Here is a 23,451-nt window from a genome sequence, read left to right as displayed (position 1 = left end):
GACCTAATTCATGTTGTAATGTCCTTTATAAGGCTATTACAAGATTTTAGTGCAGCGACTCAATAAATATATTGGATCAAATTATTAGCCTCTCTCAAAATGCATTTGTCCCATGGAGATAAATAGGAGACAATATTTTGTTGGCACAAAAACTTTTTACCGGTTACAATAAGCATCGCCTTCCCCCAAGGTGTGCCTTGAAAGTGGACCTTCGCAAAGCATATGACATGGTTGAGTGGAATTTCTTGATTGTTTTTTTGTAGCTTTTTGGCTTTTTGGTCATCTTTATTTATTGGATTGAGGAATGTATTTCAACAACGGCACTTTTTTGTTTGACTGAATGTTGGTGCACATGGTTTTCTCATGAGAGCTCGTGGTCTTCGGCAAGGGGACCTTATGTCCCCTTACTTGTTTGTACTTGTGTTGCAGGTACTACGCTTGATTTTTCAATAATTAATTAAGAAGGATTTGAAGTTTACGTACCATTGGAGATGTCGCGAACTAGGGTTATTTCAGTTGTGCTTTGCTAATGATCTCTTATTTTTTTGTAAAGTGGAGGAGGCCGCTATCCGTTTATTTCAGAAAGGCCTTCAAATGTCCGCATCCTTATCTGACTTACATGTCAATTCGAGAAAAGTCAATTATACTTTCAAATCAGCTCAAGGAGATCGGGATTGTCTCCTTGGTATCCTCCCAATTCAGTATCTTGGTTTGTCGCTCTTATCCTCCCGGCTTTCCGTAGCAGATTGTAAGCCCTTATTTCTAAAGATTGACCAACGTATTAAGAGATAGTAGGGACTTCAATATTCTTTGTTGCACGTGTCCAACTTATCAAATCTGCTTTCACAGCGTTGAACATTTAGTGGGTGATGACCTTCATTTTGCCTAAAGGGGTCATTCGTGAAGTAGAGAAGAAAATGCGATCTTTTTCTTTTTGGAAAGGGGCGATAGGAAGCGGTTATTCCAAAGTGGTGTGGCAGCAAGTTTGTTTACCGCATGATGAAGGTGGCCAAGGAATTCATGATATAACGACACTTAATTATGCATTCATGAGTAGACACTTGTGGGATGTTATCTAAGGTCGTCAGTCTTCAATTTGGGTGGCTTGGATCCATTAGTTTCGACCTCGGGATAAATTGGTGTGGACAACTAGCATTCGAACGAGGTCTTGGGGATGGTGCAAATTGCTTCGTTCGCGAACATTACTCCTACCACATGTTGATTATCAGATTGGTAATGGTGATTCGTTTTACTTATGACAGAATCCATGACACTTGCTTGGTCCACTTATACACTGATTTCCACAAGGCCCATAGCTTACGAGTATGTTTTTGGAAGACAAGTTTAACACCGTCATTAAAACAGAGGAATGGAACTGGCCACTTATTACTTACTTGGAGTGCTTAGAGATCTTACACTATTTACCCACTCTTTATGGGGAAAGTGATAAGATCATCTGAACAACGGATGGAGGGACATTCACGAATGCAGCTGCATATAATCTATTCCATCCAAAAGGTCCCAAGGTAAGTTGATTGTCACTACTCTTGGGCCCCTTCAAGATACCTCATAATTCCTTCACCATATGGCTTGCTATCTTGAAAAAATTGTCAACATTGAATAAACCGTGGCTTCATCACCTTGATGGGGCCTGTGTTCTTTGCATTGGTGGACAACAAGAGACCCACAATCATTTAATCTTCGTTGTCGATTTTCTTGCCAATGCATTGATTTCATAAGCAAGCATTTGCAGTTATTTTGGCACAACCATGATTGCAATGTGGATATTAGTTGGGTATCGAAGAAATGGAGAAGAAAGCACGCTGTCAATGCGGCTTAGCGAGCACTACTCACTTTGCTGGTTTATCTTATATGATAAGAACGCAATTGGAGGAGATTTTAGTAGCAGGATCGACTGCCCTTTACCTTAGCCCGAATTGTAATAGAGGAGATTAAGCTGAAAATTATTAGTGCAGAATTATCATTCAATGCACAATTGCAACTTATGGATAGTTGAGGATACCTTGGCCTAGGACGTTAAACACTAATGAGGCCTCTAGATCTTGATTGTATTGTACAATTGTATATTATTGCACATTTATGAAATTTACCGTTATCGGAAAAAAAAAATCCCACAACATTCAGTACCTTGGTGTCGAACATAAACTTCAAATCTGATGTCTTGGGCTAACCGTACAATAATCCCATGGTGTAAACTGCAGATTACATTAGCTTAATGAAGATAAACTGCGTTCCTAAACTGGTTATGTACAAAAACCGGGATGAACTTCTCAACTCGCTATCAAGGTTTACAAAATCTTGGATCTGATGGAAGGTTCACTTTTGTAGACACCTTCATCGAAATCTTTACTAAAGTTGGCTGAAAGAGAAGGTTTAGTTAAGGCAATACAAAACAACAACTGCTTTAACTAGCCAGGTTGGACAGTACACCTCATGGAAACAACTGAAAAATGAGTGCAAGTAAATTTGTCAACGGAGGTTAGATGCAGAGGACAAACGGATCATTTATTCTTGGCTTGGCTAACCGGGAAGCTGTCTTCCGGCTGCTTTTGCCACATGTAGTTTGAAGCCTCAATCCACCTTGGATGGACCAGAAATTTCTTTTCCTGCACTGCCCAACGGGATTTATCTGTTCCTGCATCCATAGAGACCACATGTGTAACAGATGGATCGAGTTCTAATGAGCATGTTGCTCCCAGTTGCTCCGCCATTTTCCACAAGTGGTGCTCCTCAGCAGGGAAATTGGTTGGAAAGACACGGCTGAAGACAACTTTGCAGCCCTCTAAAATTTCCTTACGAACTGTTTTTAGCACCTGACATTTGATTGGAGAGACGATGATTAGAGCGTGAAAACTTTGTAAAGTCACCATAAATTCAGAATACGCTACTTCTGCGTTATCACTAGTGATTATACAACCATTAATGAGACAAACATGGCAAAACGAAAGCAGATTTTAGGATTACTAGTTAATTATTCAAGATCATCCAGTAATTGACAGTAAACTTCACCAAACCTAGTCAAATACAATGAATAAACAACTTATTAGATTATTGCTACATATATTAGCTCACATCCAGCTCATATAAATCACTTCACATGCTAACTTTTGTTTTTAGTCCATTACCATAGATATATAATAATTACATCTACGAGAAGAAAAGACGCTAGCTTTGTGAATTGATGCCCCAAATATTCCATCCACTAAAAAAGATTTAGACTTCAACTTGATCATTTTATTGCAGTATGGAAACAATATAGAGCAATCAAGCTTTCATATATTTCATCTGCAGTGCCTTCCCCCAAAACCGTGAAGAAAAGAGAAGACACCATAGCTTGGCTGCAAAAAACAAACAACTTTGCCCAAAGTAAAGGTATTCTCAATTCCTGTGCTCCAGCAGTGAACCAGACAAGACACAACACCAAGCACCAACAAATAGAAAGGACAGTATACTCGGACCTCCGATCCAGATTTACCTGTCTCACGTCTCGGTCCTCTAAATGATCCTTGTATCCCTGAAACAATACAACTCAACTAAACAAACTAGAAAAGCAGTTCATTATGAATTTGTTTATTATTTGAGGGGGTGAAGAGGCAATACCGGGTCAAAGAACAAACCGTGGACATGCTGAAGAACTTTGAGAACAGTAGCCAGTGCTCCATCAGTCTCACTCTCATCACTTCTTAGTTCAGAAAGTGATTTACAATTGAAACCAAAGTGCTTGCAACTTGAAGCAAAGAAGTGATATCTTTCCATTAATATTAAGTTCTCCTTATGCTTTCCCCATACCTGTAATAAATGACAGTGAATCTATTACTGCTAGCTATAACATATTCTTGATGAATAAAAGGAAACAAGATATATGTTGCCAAAAATTAAACTTATAATTTATTAAGCTAGAGTTGTTAAAGTAACTTGTCTGTATGGCATTTTGGGCTGTTGTCTTAAGAACCAATAGAAAGTTTATAAGTATTAAGGTGGTTTTAGTAACATGTTGGTTTTGTTTCTTTCACTATCTCCTCTCACATTTCCTTTTTCCCTCTCCGATTGTCTTAGTTTCCAATCACATTGTTCACTATTTACTTATCATAACAATGTTTATAACACATAAAGAACCAGAGAGATTGATTTCTTAATTGGAAACCTAAGCATATATCTCAAGTGTGGCAATATCAATAAATGACGGCACGTCATGCCTATTTATAAGCCGAATCAATTCTTTTCTACTATCAGAAAGATGGGATGAAACTTCATAGCATGGATGTCAAGGCATAGGAGTCGACCCGACAAGCCCAAATGGTCCCATGCAAGCACGCACAGTGAATTCATTCAGCAAATGACTAGGATTACTAGAATATTCAGTCATTGGCTTAGCAATAGCAACTTATGTTGATATTTTGACACATTAGCAAACTCTTTTCACAGTGATCTTTCCCAAAGTTTTGATGGTTCAACATGAACATCCTCGTACTTGTAAGACATTCACTTTATGCAGTCCAGAAATTTTCAACTGCCAAGTAACTTCCAATTATTTTTAAGTAGTTTTACCAGAGAACCACAAATCACTAGAATTTCCACAAACCGATTCACACCGAACAGCAGCCCTCAAATCACTAGGCCTGCCACACAAGGATTCTCTAGCATAGACCAAAACTAAAAATAAACAAATATAGTGAGAAGAACGAGCTGTCCTAGCATCTAACAACGGAATAAATGCAGCACCTCCTAGCCCAGCACATATCACACAGTCAGGTGAAACGAGTAATTCTCCGCACTCACATAATTGATCTAAGCATGCTTAACACCAAAAGTAAACCATCAACATCACCAAACAAAAGATAGAATGCTATTGATAAATTTAAGTCTCCAAAGCTTTCTTTGGTTTATATTTTCCAAACCAAAAATAATTGTGCACTAATAATCACAATATAAGAAAGCTTAAGGACAGCTAATACTCGTGAATGTGATTCGAGAAATAAAAAAAGTGCGCTTAGAGGCAAAGCTCATCTAATCCAGCATAATTCATCAGATACTACATCAAAAAAAAAAATTAGCCACAGATCACACTGACTAGCCTAAAAGAAAGGAATCCGCTTCAACCAGTTCTATAATTGAGGTCAGTCATTACCGCTTCTGTATCATCAAGTATGAGGACTGCGCTTTCTTGCCCCAAAACAACATCAAGACCCTTCTGGTACCTCTGCGTACAATCTCCTTGCGCAATTATTCTGGAATTAAAGTAAACATCTCCAGGATCAAGCAGCTTTGCCATTTCTAAAGCGTATGGACGTTCACCCATGGTGTATATGTACATCTCAAACAAATTACTAGCTTCTTTAAGGAACACGTGCACAAATGGCCTCAACTTGGTCATCATCTGCATCCGATCCAGTCTGAATAAGCTGCTCTTTAAGGCATCTGGTCATAATGCAAATGCATGTAAAGGAAATCACATGTGGGATAAAATTCAAAACGAACTGGAAACTAAGTTGGTTTTGCCACAAGAATGAAGAAATTGAAGCACCAATGAACTCTCTAGAAAAGAAGTGAAAGGTAAAAGACTTAATTCCTGGTTGAAGGCAAAGAACAATAATAATTTTAAAGTTACCTAGCAAATTGGAATGTTAAACGGTCTTGATGAAAGCATAACCAATCATACTATGACATGGAGCACTTATCAGATTAAAAGAGTGGATAGTCATGGTAGAGAATAAACAAAAATGTTCATAACTGAGATAGTAACTGTGGACGTTCACTCATGGACAACTCAGCATATGACAAAAGAAATTGTGTATATAAATTTTTATTAAGGATAAAAGCATCATGCAAGGATGCAGGTTTGACATCACAATATAATTAATTCCATGAGATGCATGGCAAGTCTAGATGCTTCATGTGCCAGGCAGAGGTAACTAATATCTACTATAACAAAACCCTTCCACGTGAAGGCATATCAATTTTCATCCTACCAAGGCCGCAAAACCATAATATACACGCCCCTAATAATATTTTCAATCAGCTTGTTCTTAAATCTTTTTTGGCTAGTGCTAAGTCTGGGGAGATGATTAAACCCTTTTCTTTTCTCAAGTATGAGCACCCCAAATTTGCAAAATCATTTATTGACACAGCTGTTGAAAGCTTCCTTAACATACTTGATCTTTCGTCACTCAGTATTCAGTGGCATAACACACAGAGCACCAACATACTCTTGAAATGTGCATATATGTACGCATATAACATAAACATGCATGATTAGTAAGTACCAACAAAATCTAAAGTCTGAAAGAGCTGGACTTTATAAAGCAAGGGAGATCAAGGATCTACTTGGCAGAACCCTTTTCTTTTTGTGAGAGGGGAGGGAGGTGGAGCAGTAAGTACAGGTGTGCATCCAATAAATTGAACCAAATCAAACCAAACCAAAAATTCAATATGCCAAGCTTGCTCAGCGAATGCTGAAGCAAGTTTTCGGTAATATACCAAAGTTGCTTTAAAAAAAAAAAGGAAAAAAATGAAAATTCATATTCCAATATGATACATATTATATACAATGTAATATATATATAGTATAATAGAAGATAATTAATATAATACACATTATATAAAAGAAATGATTGGGTTCGGTATTCGGTGTGTACCAAAATTTCAGTTTTGGTGTAGTTCAGTAAGCTTACCAATCTATGAACACCCCAAGCAAGGAGCAGGCGGGAGCACGTTAAGTTGATTCATCGAAATTTCATAAAAGGTTATTATGAAATTTAGAACACAAATCTGTGTATGGTAATAAATAATCATATCCTCTTCAGACATCCACGGGCAGACTAAACCTTTAGGGCACCTTCACTTGGCAGTACTGGGTCTCATATCCCACCAAACAATCAAACCCAATATCTTGTTTACTTTGATTAGGCCAAGCCCATGATAAGTGGAGGTGGCCCGATGTTGATTGTGATTGTGGCTTGATAGCCATCAAGCCCATGATTATTATCTATCTTGACAAACCAACTGAGTATGATTAAATTTTTTTTTCCCAAAATGTCCTCGTGAAATTGCGTTTCCTCTCATATTGGCCCTTATTTCATGTAAAATTTCATAACATATCACAGAAACTTTTCAGACATGTCAGATGCTTTTTTAACAAAACGACACTCCATTCACAAGTTCCTTCTTCTTTCTTCCTCGTTTGGTTGAAGAGCTTCAGGCTTCTTTATTTCTCAGCCTTCCCTCCGTCTACCATCGGTAAAATTAACAGATACTACTCTTTAATTTGAGATCCATATGCTTGTTGGTCGTTTTCTGAGGGGAGCTGAGGGGGTAGTGTTGGGAGCAGAAGGGGCAGTGTCGGGCTGGCAGCGAAGGGGGATGAGGAAGGGGCTGGCATCTCGTCGTCAGTAAATGAGACCGGATCGCGGAAACAAGGGAGATGAGGGTGCTGGCACTGGTGCAGCGGAGAGAGTCAGGCTGACATTGTCATCGGCAGGCAGAGAGGGGCGAGGGCAGTGGGCAGGGAAGTTGGCAGCAAGCCGCAGGAGATTTAGGCCTTAGTGCAGAAGACGACGTTTAGTGGGGTTTATTTTATATAATTACTTATAGTAATTTAATAACTAATTAATTATAATTTTGTAATACTGATAAATTAAAATTATTTTAAATTTCACTTTAGTAATTTTATTAAGTATTTTTTATAAAATTAAATTACAGAATAACCATAGTAGTTAATGGCGCCCGGGTGCACAATGGCGCCAAGTGGAGCCATGGCGCATGGCGCACGGCGCGGCGCGCCCCTTTTCAAAGGATGGCGCAAATATAAGAAATAATCTATATATTTATATAATTGGTATTATTTTGACTAAATTAATGTATAAGGAGTTAAATAACACATAAAAAAACAAATTCAACATAACAAGACTTCATATAATTAAAATGACCAATATTGAACCATTGAAGGATAGCAAAAATCCTAAAGTACAGCTTTATCGTAAGAAAGTTTTAAGACTTTAAGCTGTAAATACTAAATACCGACATAAACATACAATAAAATACTGTAATTAATCATCCCAAAAAGAAAACGCTAACAGAACAACTAAAGCACTCAAAGATTAATAAAATCACATCAATTTCAATGATTCAATTGGCATAATTAGAGCTTGTAATGCTGTACACGCCCAAGATTTACACTTCATGAATTTACAAAAAAGTCATACCGTAAATAAACAGTGAACAACAGTGGCAGACTACTATAGAAGAGAAGAATTGAAGAAGAAGATGCGTTGGCAAAGGAAGAAGAGAGCACTAAAGAAAGAAGAGGCAGGAATAAAAGTTACGCATGCATGTAGAGTATTTATTTTGCTGAAATTCCTTATTTATTTAGGGTTTTCTTTTTTTTTATTCATGGGCCTGGGTAGCCCAGCCAGCACCCAGGCTGCCCAGGCCCCTCTTCATCATGGCGTGCCTGGGCAGCGCCATGAGAATAACAATAACAAATAGAAATTTTAGAAATAAAAAATTCTTTTGATGTTAAGAATTTATAATAATTCGTACAAGTTAGATATAATTTTGATATTATTATATTATATATATTGTAAAAATATATATTAATAAAATATGATTTTTGATGAAGATGAATATAATGGTGATGGGAAAAATGATATACATATAAGATATATATATATATATAAAAGTTTAAGAAATTTTAAATGTTTTATATTTTGTGATGTGAATATGTGAAATTGATGTTTTTGTCCTATTATGGGGCAATTTTTTCAATTATACATTTTACCTTATAACAACTACAAAACTTAATACCATTTAATCACACAATAGTCATCTAATGATTCATGCAAAGAAAATAAGCTATTAACTTATCATCTTAACAAATCCCAACATTAAACATGAAATTATCTAACCCCTTTTAATCCCATCCGAAAAAGTAAAGGAGGCCTTATGGTATTGTTAATAATACAGACACACGTACACACACACAAGGAAAAGTCGAAGTATAAATTGCGAAACTAAAACCAATCCAAACAAGTTTATGAGACCAAGGAGTCCGAACCGGATAACACAAATACAAAAAAGCCCGATAAGATGAATTACTCAGCACTATGAGCATTATAAATAAAATTCTAGCATTATGTACCCTAACCTATATCTGTTCAAAACCAAAAACAGAACAAAGCTACATCAAATAATGATCCAAGCGTGATTTAGTACTTATTAATACAAGATAACAAAGCAAACTCACTGCATAAAGCAAAAACAATCTTGTACAAAGCAAAATATTTTTGCTCATGATGATAGGCACTTTCATTACATTAGTCAGCAACTGCCTTAATATATATATGATGATGGATGAAGGTGGAACTAACTCCTCATTGGAGCAACATTTTGCAAAGAAAAGATATATGTATCTCGTGCTTTTCTTTTATTTCTCATGAAACTCATACAAACCTTTTTATTATTTATTTTCCCCAATTGTCCGGTAGGAAGGACGGTTAACTCTGTCCCTGGTATTAAGGTTTAGGAAGTCAAAATGCTTCCATTTTTGGCAGGCACAGACACTTCACACCAATATGCATTAATTAAAGCGCAAGATCAAAAGATCTACTGTAAAACATGCAGATAACATCAGAAAATGCAAATCGTCAAATGCAACAAAAGGATTGTCAAACTAAGGACCATAAAAGATACCTGGCAAAGCATCTCTTTGGCTTAAGTATCCTTCTTCCACTGTAATATCAGGAAGCCGAGCTGAATTGAGCAGCGTATGATCTAAATCAAGAACCAAACAAAGTTTCTTATGACGTAGCAAGTTCTTCAAGTCTTTGTCACGTAATCGGGCTATCTCATCATCAGCAAGCCTCAAATTCTGCATGCAGGAAACATTACTTCATAAATAAATGAAATACTTTCTCATGTTTACAACTGCAAGACAGCAGGGAGAGCTTAATAGGAAGTATCTTGTCATACATTCGCTTTGTTCCTAAATTCATTTGATGCTACACGAATAGGCAGAAAAAAAAAATAGTAAAACTCTAGCATAACAATTCAAAATAGAGTACATGAATAAAAAAACACATTTACCCATTTCTTTAATCTTGATCCTAATGTGTCTTTTATTCTCTATCCTTACTAGGTATATTGTTTTGCTTCCTTCCAACAAGTGAACACTCGGAGCTATTAGCACAACCAAATATTAGGCATGCGCTCTAATGAATTAATTGGCCATTAATCCGTATTTTTACTCCATACTTTTAGTTTATCTCTTCAACTTAAGTAGAGTTATTAATCATATGATAACTCTGACATCATTTATCAGATTTGGATAATATTTGCATGATTTAGAGGAAAATAATGGAAAGAAAATATTACGGAACGCAAATTCATATTCTCAGAAAGTAACCTTATGTATGTACCCAAATGCAACACCAGACTCATCATCCATCTTTTGCCCACACCGCATGCACATTCCTGCATAAACACCAGGATGTGGACACATATTGGGCAACAAGCCTGCACAAGAAAACGTCAGTAGAGGGCAAAATGAGTCAATGCCTAAAATTTTCAAGAGGGTGATATGCTACAAGCAGAAAGAGGCAACAAAAAAAAAGCAGTTTGAAAAATACAAGTTAAATGCAAAATGAGAAGCAAAAGGGAGGAGGGCAAGGTGCAATACACAAGAGACCTGCAACGGATTCAGCCATACAATAGAAGTGACTCTTGATGCATTTGAAACAGAGTTACCCCACCATGCTCTCGAATGTCAATCATGTAAGGCTTTAAAGCAAAATTACACTAGTGTTGTACTAAAGGCAAAAGGGAATAAGTCAGAAAGAACTTGTACAAATGTTTATCAATTATTATATGCCGTCCACGGTCCACAAGATAAATAGCATTTACAACTATGTGATATGAGTTCAAACAGAAAACGAAAAAGAATTAACCAGTAAGAGGGAAAAAAAAAGTACTCAGTAGTGGATGAGCATTGTTGAAAGGTGAGTTGGTGAAAGAAAGTTATCCATCCAGTACTTGGGATGTGAATCAAGAACAAAGGTACACAGGATTAAGCACCTATCTACAATAGTTTTCTACTTTTTTTCTCTTTCTGGTTTCTTTGTTTAGAGAAAGCCCAACTTGTGTCCATCAATCCTTAAAGCTATCAGGCCTGAACAGAATATTTAGTTATTTATGCACGCACTATGTCACTGAAAGACAAAATAAGAAATTCAACTAATCATGGGCATACCACCAACAACTTGTGCTGGTTCTCCTTGGGAAGAGGAACTTTGTGGATTTATGCCTTCGGACAATTCCACCTTGCGCCTCTTCACTCTACAATAACAAATAAGTTTGAGATGCATCATAAAAAGAGATATGAACAATCGCCCAAAACGTGATTCATCTAAAGATTTCAAGAGCAAAGGAAATGGTGCTGGTGTGTTTGCAGTTGTTGCAACTCGAATTAATCATTTGCTGAATTTTACTTCCTAGACAAGATTCAACCAACAATGAAAGCACAAATGAAAACATCCACTTTCACCAAGCAATTCGCAAGGAAATCTGAATCTTTTAAGCGAATATGCAATCAACTGCATCATAGAGTATGAATATATTAGATAGTCAGGATACCAAGTTGCTACTGCATTGCTCGATTATATAAATCTTCCAAGCTCCACGGTGAAGAAAGAGGGGTTTGATCTAGAGCAATAATATTGTATTATCACATACCCTAGACCTGAAAAGCTAGACTCAGCTTATGACTGAAACATGCTGCATAACGGTAAGTGGTTTCATCAGCTTAAGTATACCTCTTAAAATCCAAGTCATAGTTGCCCTCGTCACCATCATCACTCTCCTCTTCTCCTTCCGCGACTTCTTCAGGATCTGCTGATGCATCAGATACAGTATCCAGCTCTGCATCAAGAAATGCTGCCAAGTCTTCACTGCTTGACGAGTGTACTGGAGAGTCTGCTGCTAAACTCATCTGTTATGCCATACATAAAGTACATTAAAACAACTACAGCATAGACTAAATGAAGATTTGAAGCAACATTACTTGCATGCAACATCTATAGAGATACAAATTCGATGCTTAACATTTATTTGTAATTTAATTTTATAAAAAATACTTATTAAAATTACTAAAGTGAAATTTAAAATAATTTTAATTTATCAATATTACAAAATTATAATGAATTAGTTATTATATAATTACATAAAATAAACCCCACTAAACATTGTCTTCTTCACTTGAGATTGCAACCATATTTTAGTTTAAGTTTCCAGAAAATAAGGCATTCATCATACAGTAAGGCCCATAGCCAACTCTCACAGACCACAGCTATCTACAAGAAGACCAAAAGAACGAAGCCAAAGAGATTGGAAAAACAAACACCTGCTAACTTAATTTACTAATAGAAGAGTGAAGAATATTCTGATTCAGTCATTCTCATGCATGAAAATATTATCTTTTCTTAAAAGAGTATATTTCAGTCATATCTGCTAATGGAAAATTTGTTTGTTTACCATTCTTCCATTGTTATGAGAATTGCACGATGAATTGATTGCACCAGAAATTGAAATATCTCAAATCACCTAATAGTGATAACAATTTGACACAATTCAATTACTTGTGCTTCAATTAGTCTTCACCTTATCACACTTACAAGATACATAAATTAAGCTTGCAAAATCTCTGTCAATGTCGAAGCAAAAGCAACATACCTCTAAAGCAGACATGGCAGCAAGAAGGTTAAAATTCTCTCCACTTCTGAACTCATCACTTCGAAGATCTGTAGCCAGATTACAACAATGAATATTTTTGGCTGTTGTCTTGTATGTGATCAAGAGGAACACTAACAGAAAACTAAGCAATCAGATGCACTAAAACTGGAAGTAAAGTCAAATGTGGAAGGCATACTGAAGCAGACTTTTCCCAGCCCAACACTATAATCAAGCACTAATATTGATTATTGAGTGCACCCCAATCTCTAACAACTAAAGAAATTTCCAGGAACAGAACAAACATTACCTCAAGACTTAAAATGAAACCTAATATGTGTCTCATTTTCATTATGTCCTTAATAATATATTAAGAATTTAAGATTTAACTGATAGTAGAGTACAAAAGTTAGTTTATGCAATGGGGATTAGCCATGCAAGTATGTATTAGCAAAGAATATTCATGCTTTATTAGATCTCGGTTTTATAAGAAGATAACAGAGTTTCACTAATACCCTAAAAGGAAAATGTGAAATAACACTTTCTTCCAATTTCATGACATTCAACCATGCTCAAAGAATTTGTGACTTGTTTTGGTATGAAGGAAAAGGCAGTCAAACAAAGTTTCATTAACATCACCACCTACTTTGTTCCCTAGAAACCATCCCATTATCCAAACGAATCTAATGAAGCATAATAAGGAAGGAACAACAGAACAAGTATCTTACTGAGTGTTACAGCATTCTCTGGAAGTATTAGAGTGGGTTTTCGAACTTGGAGAAGAAATTGAGACTAAGAACATTGAAGCTGGAAACCTATGTGACTAAGTGGAGAAGAGTTGCAATTGTGGTAAGCTACAGCAAAGAGTAGATTGCATCTGGGGTCAGCTCCAAGATCCATATTACGTTCTTTGTGCATAAAATAGATTAAGGAAATAAGGACACAAAAGGAGGTCAATGGAGTATGAAATTTGCAAATGATGTTATCGTGGTTGAACTAAAAATATAATCATTTTTATATATGGATGGCCATAAAGAACAGGATTCAGAACTAGTCAGACTAATGTGAAGATCATAGATATGAACTTCATAATACCTGCATAGAAGCAGTTAAGATAAAGGATCATGGCCAAATAGCGAACAATTTTCACATTTGATCACTATTATTCAGGTCAGAAGGGAAGCTAGAGCAGACTTCATACAAAGGATTAAGACTACTTGGTTATCATTTGTAAGAGGGCAACAGATCAGCAAGATATAAGACAAGGGCAGGGAATCAAGGAACAAAATTTACAGAAGTCTGAGTTTAGTCCAAGCAGAAAAAGTAAGATGATTCCATAATGATGCAAGAAGAGATTATCTACAGACATAACTAAAGTAGCAACCACCAAAACACAATTTGTTGAATGATTAGATTTATGTTCTGATGTCAGAAGTTCAAAATTCCTAATTTTCATGCTTAAAAAAAATTGGAAATACTTTGAGAAGGAAAATTTGGACAAAACAGATAGGATTACAAGTTTTTATACAACTTGCATCTGATCCAGTCATTGATCCGGGTGCCTACACCCAGAGAAATGGAAACTGCTCGAAGATGGAACCCTCTAAATTTAAAGATGAAATGAATATCCATCCCACTAACCCAGCATGTGATCAAGAAATATGTGTCCCCAACTATAATGATCTCATTATTAACTTGGGAAAGGTAAGCCACTTCTGCTACATTTGTTGCACTTTATCTTTCAGATCAACCTTATTTATGTCAACAACTTCCTCCCAGCTAAGCATCAGTGGGAACTACCCTAGCGAATCTAATGTGTTTGGTTTAACATTTTCTAGTGAAAAAAGTGAGATATAGATGTCAATCTCATGGTGACCTCTCGACATCTGTTATTGGTCCACATCATATGATCCACCACTCAGTATCACATTGTTCAGTCAAACTTAACGGCACTAAGTTTACCACGATTAATCTGATGACTTGCCCAAACAGAAAAACCATAGGAAGAGAAACAACCTGGAATCAACTGATAGGACACCACTTAATGATTCTGCCTTTATGGTAGAACCATGGAAATTATGGAACAAGATTGACGAAGAGATCAGTGTAGTCAACAACAAATAAATTTGATATAAGACCTCGTGTGTTGATTCAAGTTGAGCATTCTTGTTCATGATACTAACAATAAGTCAAATATCACAATAAAGCAACTTATCAAATAATAATTCGGTTAGCCAACCAAATTTGGCGCATAATGGAGTTTTAGAAAGCAGGCAAATCGCTTCATCTTCTTGTCGTTTCTTTTTTTTTTTTTTTTTTGGTTAGTTTGGTTTACAACAATAAGCTTACCTGTCATTCATCTCCATAACCCAAGCAATATGGATGATGGTACAGTCGCTTATCACCACCTTTACCTCTCATAATGCTTCTTCCCTTCTTCAAACACATTGTTATGGTTTTCTGATGTAATTTCAGCCTCAGAACCAGCCATCCCCGACTCATCAAACACAGCTAAATAGGTTCAGCCAAACACCTCTTGTAACTTCAGGTCTAACTGATATCCAAACTTAAACTAGGTTACTAGAAGTAGGAATTTCCAATCTTTATCGGCCTACTAAGTTGAATATTCTGTTATGCTTTATCAACTAATAGAATCAAATCACCACCAAGTTCCTCAAACACCCAAATTTCAATCCACTAGAAGAAAGAGAGTTTTATCATTAATCATTAATCTGTTATTAGAATACCCGCCTGTCAAGCTTCCCAAAAAGAAAACAAAATTATCATGATTACCACCTGATCTTACAATAAGCATTATCAGAAAAAGAGAAAAGTTTGTCCAAAAACCCAATAACAAACTCCAAAAGTTGAGTGAGACAGACAGTAGAAGAATACATATTTGATATCTACAATATCACGTTTTAAATGAAACCTTATCTAAGCTCCAAAAGCTCCTTTCACATGAAATCACATAAACTGCTTTCTAAAATGGAAACCCTCCACTACATTAGTTGCATCATAGACCATACAAATTAATTTCACTAGCTTCCCCGTCCACTGAATACTTTGTTTATTATACACAGTTCGCAATAAGGAAACAAGTAATCCACATTAAAGAACAACAAGACAGAAAATATTGTAATCCTCTAAATCCCATTCAAAATTCAAGAAAACAAGCAAAAATGACCGCATTAAGAGTGAGAGAGACAGAAACAAACCGTTGCAGGCAAGCCGGAAGAGGGACGAAACGTCCGCCCAAACCGTGTCGTTACCGGAAGGAATTGATGGCCTCAACTTCACTCTTGTCCGTCATCAAACTTTTCACCTCCGGTTTGTGTACAGTGCCAGAGAACTGGGAGGTTTGATTCTGAATTCGGAGGTTTATTTTCAGTCAGTGCAAAAGCGCAGCGAAATAGAGAGAGGGGTTTGAGTCAGTGTAGAGAGAATCTGTTTTGTCGCTTTGGAGTTCGGTTGGGCACCGAATGGGTCGGATCCGGAAATACTCTCTGTACTGTTTACATCATTTTTATCTTTTTCTATTTTTTTTTTCTGAAAATGGTTTCATTTTCATGACTCCAAAATTGATTTTGGTTTTGAAAAATGGGCTTTTCTTTTATCTTTTATTTTTTTTAGGAATTTGAGGGTTCAGGTTTGGGACTTTATTTTTATTTTTTTTAACTATTGTAATTAATGCATACATTTCACTTTCTCAAAGTGGTTTGGTTGGGGTGAAAAGTGATAATACAATGGAAGTGAAATTAAAAATAAATATATAAAAGATAATTTTGTATTTAGTTAAGGAGAAGAGATGGAGGTGAAGTAAAACTTGATGCATATGAAACCCTTCCGCGGTCCAATTTTGTTTTTGGCAAAATTACAAAATTGGTCCCGTAAATAATTAGGGAGGTGGCATAATTGGGACCGTAAGTACAGAACTGGCAATTTTAGTCCTATAAGTATTGATTTTTTGGCAATTTTGATCCTTCCGACCAAAATTAACCAAAAACACAATGAAGAGATTTGGGGCTTAGGGTTCCGACGTCCACGTGCGCAACTTAAACTCCTAGGAGCTTGCGTGGCCAATGACGTGGCTTAGGCGGGAAAAAGAGGCCCTCTTCCCACTTTTTTCACCCTATGTAAGTAAATATCTTTCTCTCTTTCATTTTTGCTGCTGCAAATGAAGTTGCAGGTGAAGAAAAACAGCGAAAATGTCTACTTTATCGTCAGACAATCGCTCCACCATTGTGGTAAACTGCTTTTGTGGTATTAGGGCTCCATTGAGAACCTCTTGGACCAATGACAATCCCAGAAGAAGGTTTTATTCATGTGCAAATTATAAGGTAAGAATTGAAGTTTAAGTTTAAGTTTTGTAGATGTTGGCTTATTTTTTGTTCGATTGTAGAGTGGAGGATGTCGATTTTTTACATGGGATGACCCACTTATGTGTGCTAGAGCTTTGTGTGTCATACCCGGTTTGCGTCGCAAGCTTCAAGCAATGAAAAGCGAAGCAAAATTGTTGGAGAAAAAGATATTTTGGCTTAAATTTTGCTTGGTGGCATCATGGTTTGTGTTGGTCGGTTTTTGGATAGATAAACGGATGGTGGTTTTTGAATGAATTGTTCCAGGTTGCTATATTGGTAGGGACTTACATTATGTTGTTAGATATGGATAAACATAAGATGGAGGAAATATAATGATATTTTGTGGTTTTGATAATAAAATTGAAAGCCTTAAATTTGAAGCTTTTGTGAATTCTGTGTGATGTTGTTAATGAATTTTAATAATGAAACTAAAAGCCTAAAATTGCAGTTGTTAATTAATTTAGTAATATAATAAAAATAAAAATGAATTTTCAGCAATATAATGAAAATGAAAACATTCATTTCATACTAACATCAATTTACATGTCTTCATAAAAAATATGAACATCCATTTACAATATTTATTCAACAACAACCTATCCACAAAACCCCCTAATTCATAAGATATGCAATAACAACTGATTCCTCAAGTTTCTCAAGTATCTTGAGATTACTAACAAAAAATATTTCAATCAATATAGAAAAGTTCTTAAACAAAAGGTGAATTCCTCCCATCTTTCTTCTTGCCCTTGTCTCCCTTATCTCTCTTATCCTTCGATTGTGATAACACATTGTTCAATCTTGATAATGTAACATACTTTTTCCCATCATTCTCTTAAAATGTACATGTTGACAGAAGCAATTTGGTCTTTGGATGTAAAGGTTGTTTTGGAAAAACCTCCAGTCTCCCTCTCCATCTTGGTGGGGCTCTAATATTAACTTTTGGAGGAGGCCTAGAGCTTTTAGTGCCTTTCTTTTGGCTCTATACGCTTGATCTCGTGATACGTTGACTCTTAAATCTTAAATGACAACAACTCTAAAACCCTTGACATTTCTTTTTGGATCACTTCTGAATTTTTGAATTCACTTTTATGCAAGCCACTTTGACTTTAAATTTTTAACATGGTAATCCCTTCCACAAGTATGATTGGAATTATATTCTCTTATCTGAAATGTACATTCATCAGCCACTTCGTGTGCATTTATCCTCCACTGACAATCTTCCTTAGCATATCTAGCATACATTATGTTCTTATCATTCTTGGTGATTTTCAAATGTCTCCTTATTTTTATTGCATGACTGTGAATGGCATTTCTAAATTCAGTTTTAGTGCTGAAGATCATACCTAATTCAAAGGTAGGATCATATTGTTCCACAGGATTGAAAACAATATTTGACTCTCCTGTTTCATTATGATCAGACCCCTTTTTACTATGAAAGTCATCCTCACTCCTAAATAGGTCTTTCTCACCCTCTTCAGTTCTACCCTTGTCATGATCTTTATTTGTTTCATTCTTTTCTTTCGTATTAGTTTCTTCTACCTCTCTTTCTATCTGTTTTTCCAGAGCCTCTTCATCAATGTACTCTTCAGTTTTAGTATTCATCTCATCATTTCTCAAATCATAATCACTATCTTCAAAGGATTCAGATTCTTTCAAATTTTCACCCTCTTCAATTAACCCAACCTCCTGAGGTTGTGTACTACATTCACCAACCTGACTGTCCATAACATTTCCATTAACTTCAACATATATATTGATTTCTTTTTCAGGAGCTATACTAATACACACATCAAACAAAACATCATCACTAATTACTTTGTAATACACATCTCCAAGCTTTGTGAAATATATCCTATTACCAAAATAACACACCTCACTAGCCATTTCATTCAATTTTGAAATAGGCATTTCATGCATATCCTCATAATCAAATTTGTACATTACATTCCCCCAAAAATATAATGTAATGGTTGCTAACAAATTGTTATTATTATCTGAAAGAAAAAAAAAAGGAACACAGACAAACAAACACAAAACAGAACAAGTTAAAATTCATATTAAATAATACAAAAAAAGAAAACAGAACAAGTCAAAACATAACAAGTTAACAAGTTAAAAAGTTTAATCACAGAAAAATTCATAAACCATCATACAAAAAAAGAAAACAAAATGAATACATTTACACATAATTCCAAAAAATGAATACATTTACACGCACATAGGCCAAATAAAATATTCAACAGACAGCCATAAAAAAAAAATCGTCCATTGTTGCTTTCAAGAGAATAACAACACAATGGGACCATAATGTTGGAGATTTCGGAACAAAAACACAATAGACCACTTTCATTTTTTTGGACCACAAAAAATTCTATATTTAACGGTAAAAGTCAGATTCTTTCAAAACATACAAAACTTACCGTACGAATGTAGAGGAAAATCGTTAAACTCAGGATCCTGAAGTGGCATTGCTTCATTCAGGTTTCTTCCTCAATCGGCGACCAGTTATAGATTCAAGTTAAAATAAGAATTTTTAGGGTTCTTTGGATTTGGGCAAAGTACTGCGATTTCGGGGTGATTTTTACTACTCTATTTTACAGCTTTCTTTTTCAACTCGTCAGTTTTTTATAATTTTGCCACGTCATTATTTTTTCCCACTTGTCAGGCTACGCGTGTTGCTGACTGTGTAACTTTGGCCTAGTTGTCCTCTTTTTCCCGCCTAAGCCACGTCATTGGCCACGCAAGCTCCTAGGTGTTTAAGTTTCACATGTGGATGTTGGAACACTAAGCCCCAATACTCACAGGACTAAAATTACCAGTCCTGTACTTACAATCCCAATTATGCCACCCCCCCCCCCCATAATTATGAGACCAATTTTGCAATTTTGCCTTTGTGTTTTTTCTAAAATTGGGCGGAAAAGTTGAAGTATAAGATCAAAAAGATAAAAAAATAGAGTTTTTAGTTTTATTTACTCTATTATTCATACATATCATATATCTATAATTTTACTCCAAAGTTGATTTTAGTACCAACAAAAGCACTGATGTTTGAACTCGAATCGTAGGGGGAAAATATTGTTCGTAATTTTTATTTTATTTAAACTAACAGTTTAAAATAAATGGACAATGCTCATTTTGATTAATAAAAAATATTCTTATTCTTATTTGATAAATATTTTTTAATAAGGTTTTTAAATTGTTTATATACTAAAATTATATTAGTACAATATTAATTTATTAATACAAAAACTAAAGAGAATATTTATTCAATAAAATTACAAAAACTAATCTTTTCTTCTCAATCTGTCTTTTTCGTACCAAACAAGGGGAAGTATTTGAGATTTACTCCCCTTCCAATCATACCAAACAACTTAAAGGAAAACTATTATTATTTCCCTCCCCATCCCTCTTTAACTTTCCTTCCCTCTTTCATATTCCCTCCCCCCTCTACTTTCCTTTTTCCTCTCACTTGAATCAAACGAACTTTTAAATTCTGCTTTAGCTCGAATCTCAATGATCAAGATAATCCCGAAGGTAATTCAAATTGGTAATATTTGGAACCCTGAGATAGAATAGGTGATTGTGAGGCTTGTTGGTTGATCCCCAACAAAAATCTTATAATGTTTAAGCCAGTTGGACTGAGATTAAAGAGAAAGTAAGAATGTTCTGGTGAAAGTAATAATGCCGTACTATTAGGGCTGGTAGACGAGTCGAGCCGGCTCGATTTTGAGCTCGAGCTCAATTCTCTCTATTTATCAGTTCGCGAGCTTTTTCTATTTTTTATATATATTTTTATTTATAAATTTTTTATATACTTAATTTCATATTCAATACTTTATCAATTTTATACTCAAAATTGACCATATATTATAATTATTAATCAATATCATACAGTTTATTTTGGATAATAATAAATTATTGTACTTTTATTTTTACATTTAATCTTTATACAAAAATAAATTTAATTAACAACTTAGTAAATTATAATATTTTTTATAGTTAAAATTATATTTAATATGGCACATATAAACTTTATATTTTAATATATATTTGTATTGTGTTACGTTTTTTTTCAAATTGACAAGTAATTCACTTATGATATTTTTATCTATTTATGATTTTATATTTGTATCAAGATACATATTATGCATTATGCAATCTGCTTTATTACTTATAAATATATGTCAAAATTTAGTGATTCCTATTAATTAATCTAAAAATAACGATAATGATAATAATAGTGATGGTTGAAAAATTTTAATTATTGTTATTATTATTTTATTATATATATAATTTGGTAAAAAATTTTAATTAACAATTACCATATCTTAAAATTCGGGTGCCCGATTCATACGAAATTTAAATATATATTAGATTGTGTCCATTAAATCATATTAGATGGTTTGATTTAAAATCACATGGCTTAATTCAATGATACACCGACTTGAATAATTATTCTTATGTTTCGTGTATGATATCTTGACATCCATATAACCAATAAGTCTAAAACTTTACCAAAGGTATTTTTCTGTAAGTCTGATCATATCTAACGGTTTGATCTGAATTTTGATGGTCCGATTAACTCATGTTGTTCAACAATGTAAGACGATAGTTACATCAATGTAAGTAAAATCTCTATAAATTAATATTCTATAAATGAATAAATTCTCTAAAACAATAAAATCTTTCTGTCCCGACTTGGGCCTTTGGAAAAAATCATCAAATTCAATAAGATAATAAGATAATAATTTTTCAAAAAATCCCTTTATAAATATTAGGTCCCATTAAAACTCTAAATTAATAATTCATAAATATTACAATTATAAATATTATTGTAATTTGCTAAAATATGAATCTATTGTAACTTGATTTTTCTTAAAATTTAAATCTAATTGGATTTCTTCCCTAACTTTTTTAATTGCAGCCAAGAGTTCCGGTGTCGAGTTCTCTAGCTGCAACAAAAAATCGTGAAGAGTTGTTGCCGCACTCAAAGCCTCCTTTCTCGTGGCTGGTTCCAACGGTATTGAATCGTCTTTAGCTTCATCATTAGTTGGATCTTCAATAAAATCAGCAACAATTTCCTCCAAACTTTGAACCATTGAACATTCATTATTTTCATCCAGATAGTCCACCAATTTGTTAACGTCCATTTCATTGCGATAACCAACATCCTTGACCATATTCTCAAGCTCATGTAGGCTTTTTTCAAAGTTTGTCTCACTTGAGTCGCTTGAGATTTCTCTATTTGAACGGATTTTGCAGTGCCAAAAGCAATTTGCTACTGACACTTGAGAAACATTGGTTGTCCAAGCGGAGACTGCAAAATTGATGACATCTAAAACATTAATCTTTTCAGGATTAGGTAGCCCAACTCATGACCTTCCAGTAGATTTTTGTAGAATCTCCTACGATAGTGCATCTTGAAAGCTCTAATTATTCCTACATCACATGGTTGGATCTTTGATGTCATGTTAGGTGGCAAAAAACAACTCAACATTCCGTAACCCTTCAATATTTTTTGGATGGGCTGGACAATTGTTAACCATCAACATTCTTCTGCCATTCATTTTGTGATAAAACCAGCGAACATATTCATGAAAAAGCACACTAGTCATCCATGCCCTCTTGTTGGAACGATAAAACAATTGATGTTGCTCATGTTGATATTTTTTCAGCAACATGGCTTTGCATATTTTCCAATAATTCATAAAGGAATTTTTTCTGAACCGTCCTCGTTGCAACAAATAACAAAAGCCTCTCTTTGTCTTGCTTTCTTTCCTCAAGTTGCTTGGTTGAAGAGAGTGATCAGCTTGTAACCTATAAAATACACCTGTTTCATCCAAATTAAAAACATCATTCATGGAAAACTGGTTTATTTTCTCCCTTATAGCCTCTAGTTTAGTTTTTAGTTTTTAACTATTATTTATGTTTTCAATGGGTCTATTAACTACATACATATACATATATACATAGATAAACTTTTAGAAGAGTGTAGAGAACTAAAAGAAAAACAAGAGAGAGAGAGAGAGACGGTGGTGAGCGGAGAGCAAGAGGAAAAGAAAAAAAGAGAAAAGAAAAGAGAAGAAAATACAAAGAGAGAGAGAGAGAGACGGTGGTGAGCGGAGAGCAAGAGGAAAAGAAAAAAAAGAAAAGAAAAGAGAAGAAAACAAAAGAAAGAGGTGGTGCAAAGAGGAGAGAAAGAGGAGAAGAAAAGAGAAGGGAAGGGAAGAGAAGAGAGGAGAGGGGGAGAAAAAAGGAGAAAGAAGAGAAGGGAAGAGAAAAGAAGAGAGGAGGGATTTTGGCGTTTGTTTTCATTATCATCAAGATCAAGTTTTGTTCATCTTCTTGA

At 34.9% G+C, this 23,451-nt stretch overlaps 1 protein-coding gene and 1 pseudogene across 2 annotated transcripts; both read right to left on the bottom strand.

Annotated features, from left to right (window-relative positions):
• Positions 1–2,144: 2,144 nt before the first annotated feature.
• On the bottom strand, positions 2,145–16,239 carry LOC105162145 (RNA polymerase II C-terminal domain phosphatase-like 4). 2 transcript variants are annotated; one of them, XM_011080107.3, is made up of 10 exons: positions 15,957–16,238; positions 12,742–12,809; positions 11,826–12,001; positions 11,264–11,349; positions 10,421–10,530; positions 9,709–9,886; positions 5,150–5,439; positions 3,622–3,810; positions 3,497–3,535; positions 2,145–2,834 (listed from the first exon to the last, which is right to left on the bottom strand). In XM_011080107.3, the coding sequence occupies exons 2-10, from the start codon at positions 12,754–12,756 to the stop codon at positions 2,523–2,525; spliced, it is 1,395 nt and encodes a 464-aa protein (XP_011078409.1). In that variant the 5' UTR covers positions 12,757–12,809; positions 15,957–16,238; the 3' UTR covers positions 2,145–2,522. The 2 variants fall into 2 exon arrangements, with proteins under 2 accessions (XP_011078409.1, XP_088736766.1); XM_088880640.1 differs by lacking the exon at positions 3,497–3,535 and having other exon boundaries at positions 15,957–16,239.
• A 5,692-nt stretch (positions 16,240–21,931) lies between these two features.
• On the bottom strand, positions 21,932–23,008 carry LOC105162180 (CENP-B homolog protein 2-like; annotated as a pseudogene).
• Between the last annotated feature and the right edge of the window lie 443 nt (positions 23,009–23,451).

Source organism: Sesamum indicum, linkage group LG5 (assembly GCF_026168435.1).
Source record: "Sesamum indicum cultivar Baizhima isolate 11 linkage group LG5, ASM2616843v1, whole genome shotgun sequence".
Taxonomy (NCBI): domain Eukaryota; kingdom Viridiplantae; phylum Streptophyta; class Magnoliopsida; order Lamiales; family Pedaliaceae; genus Sesamum; species Sesamum indicum.
Note: the sequence above shows the minus strand (reverse complement) of the source record. Positions and strands in the feature narration are given on the sequence as shown.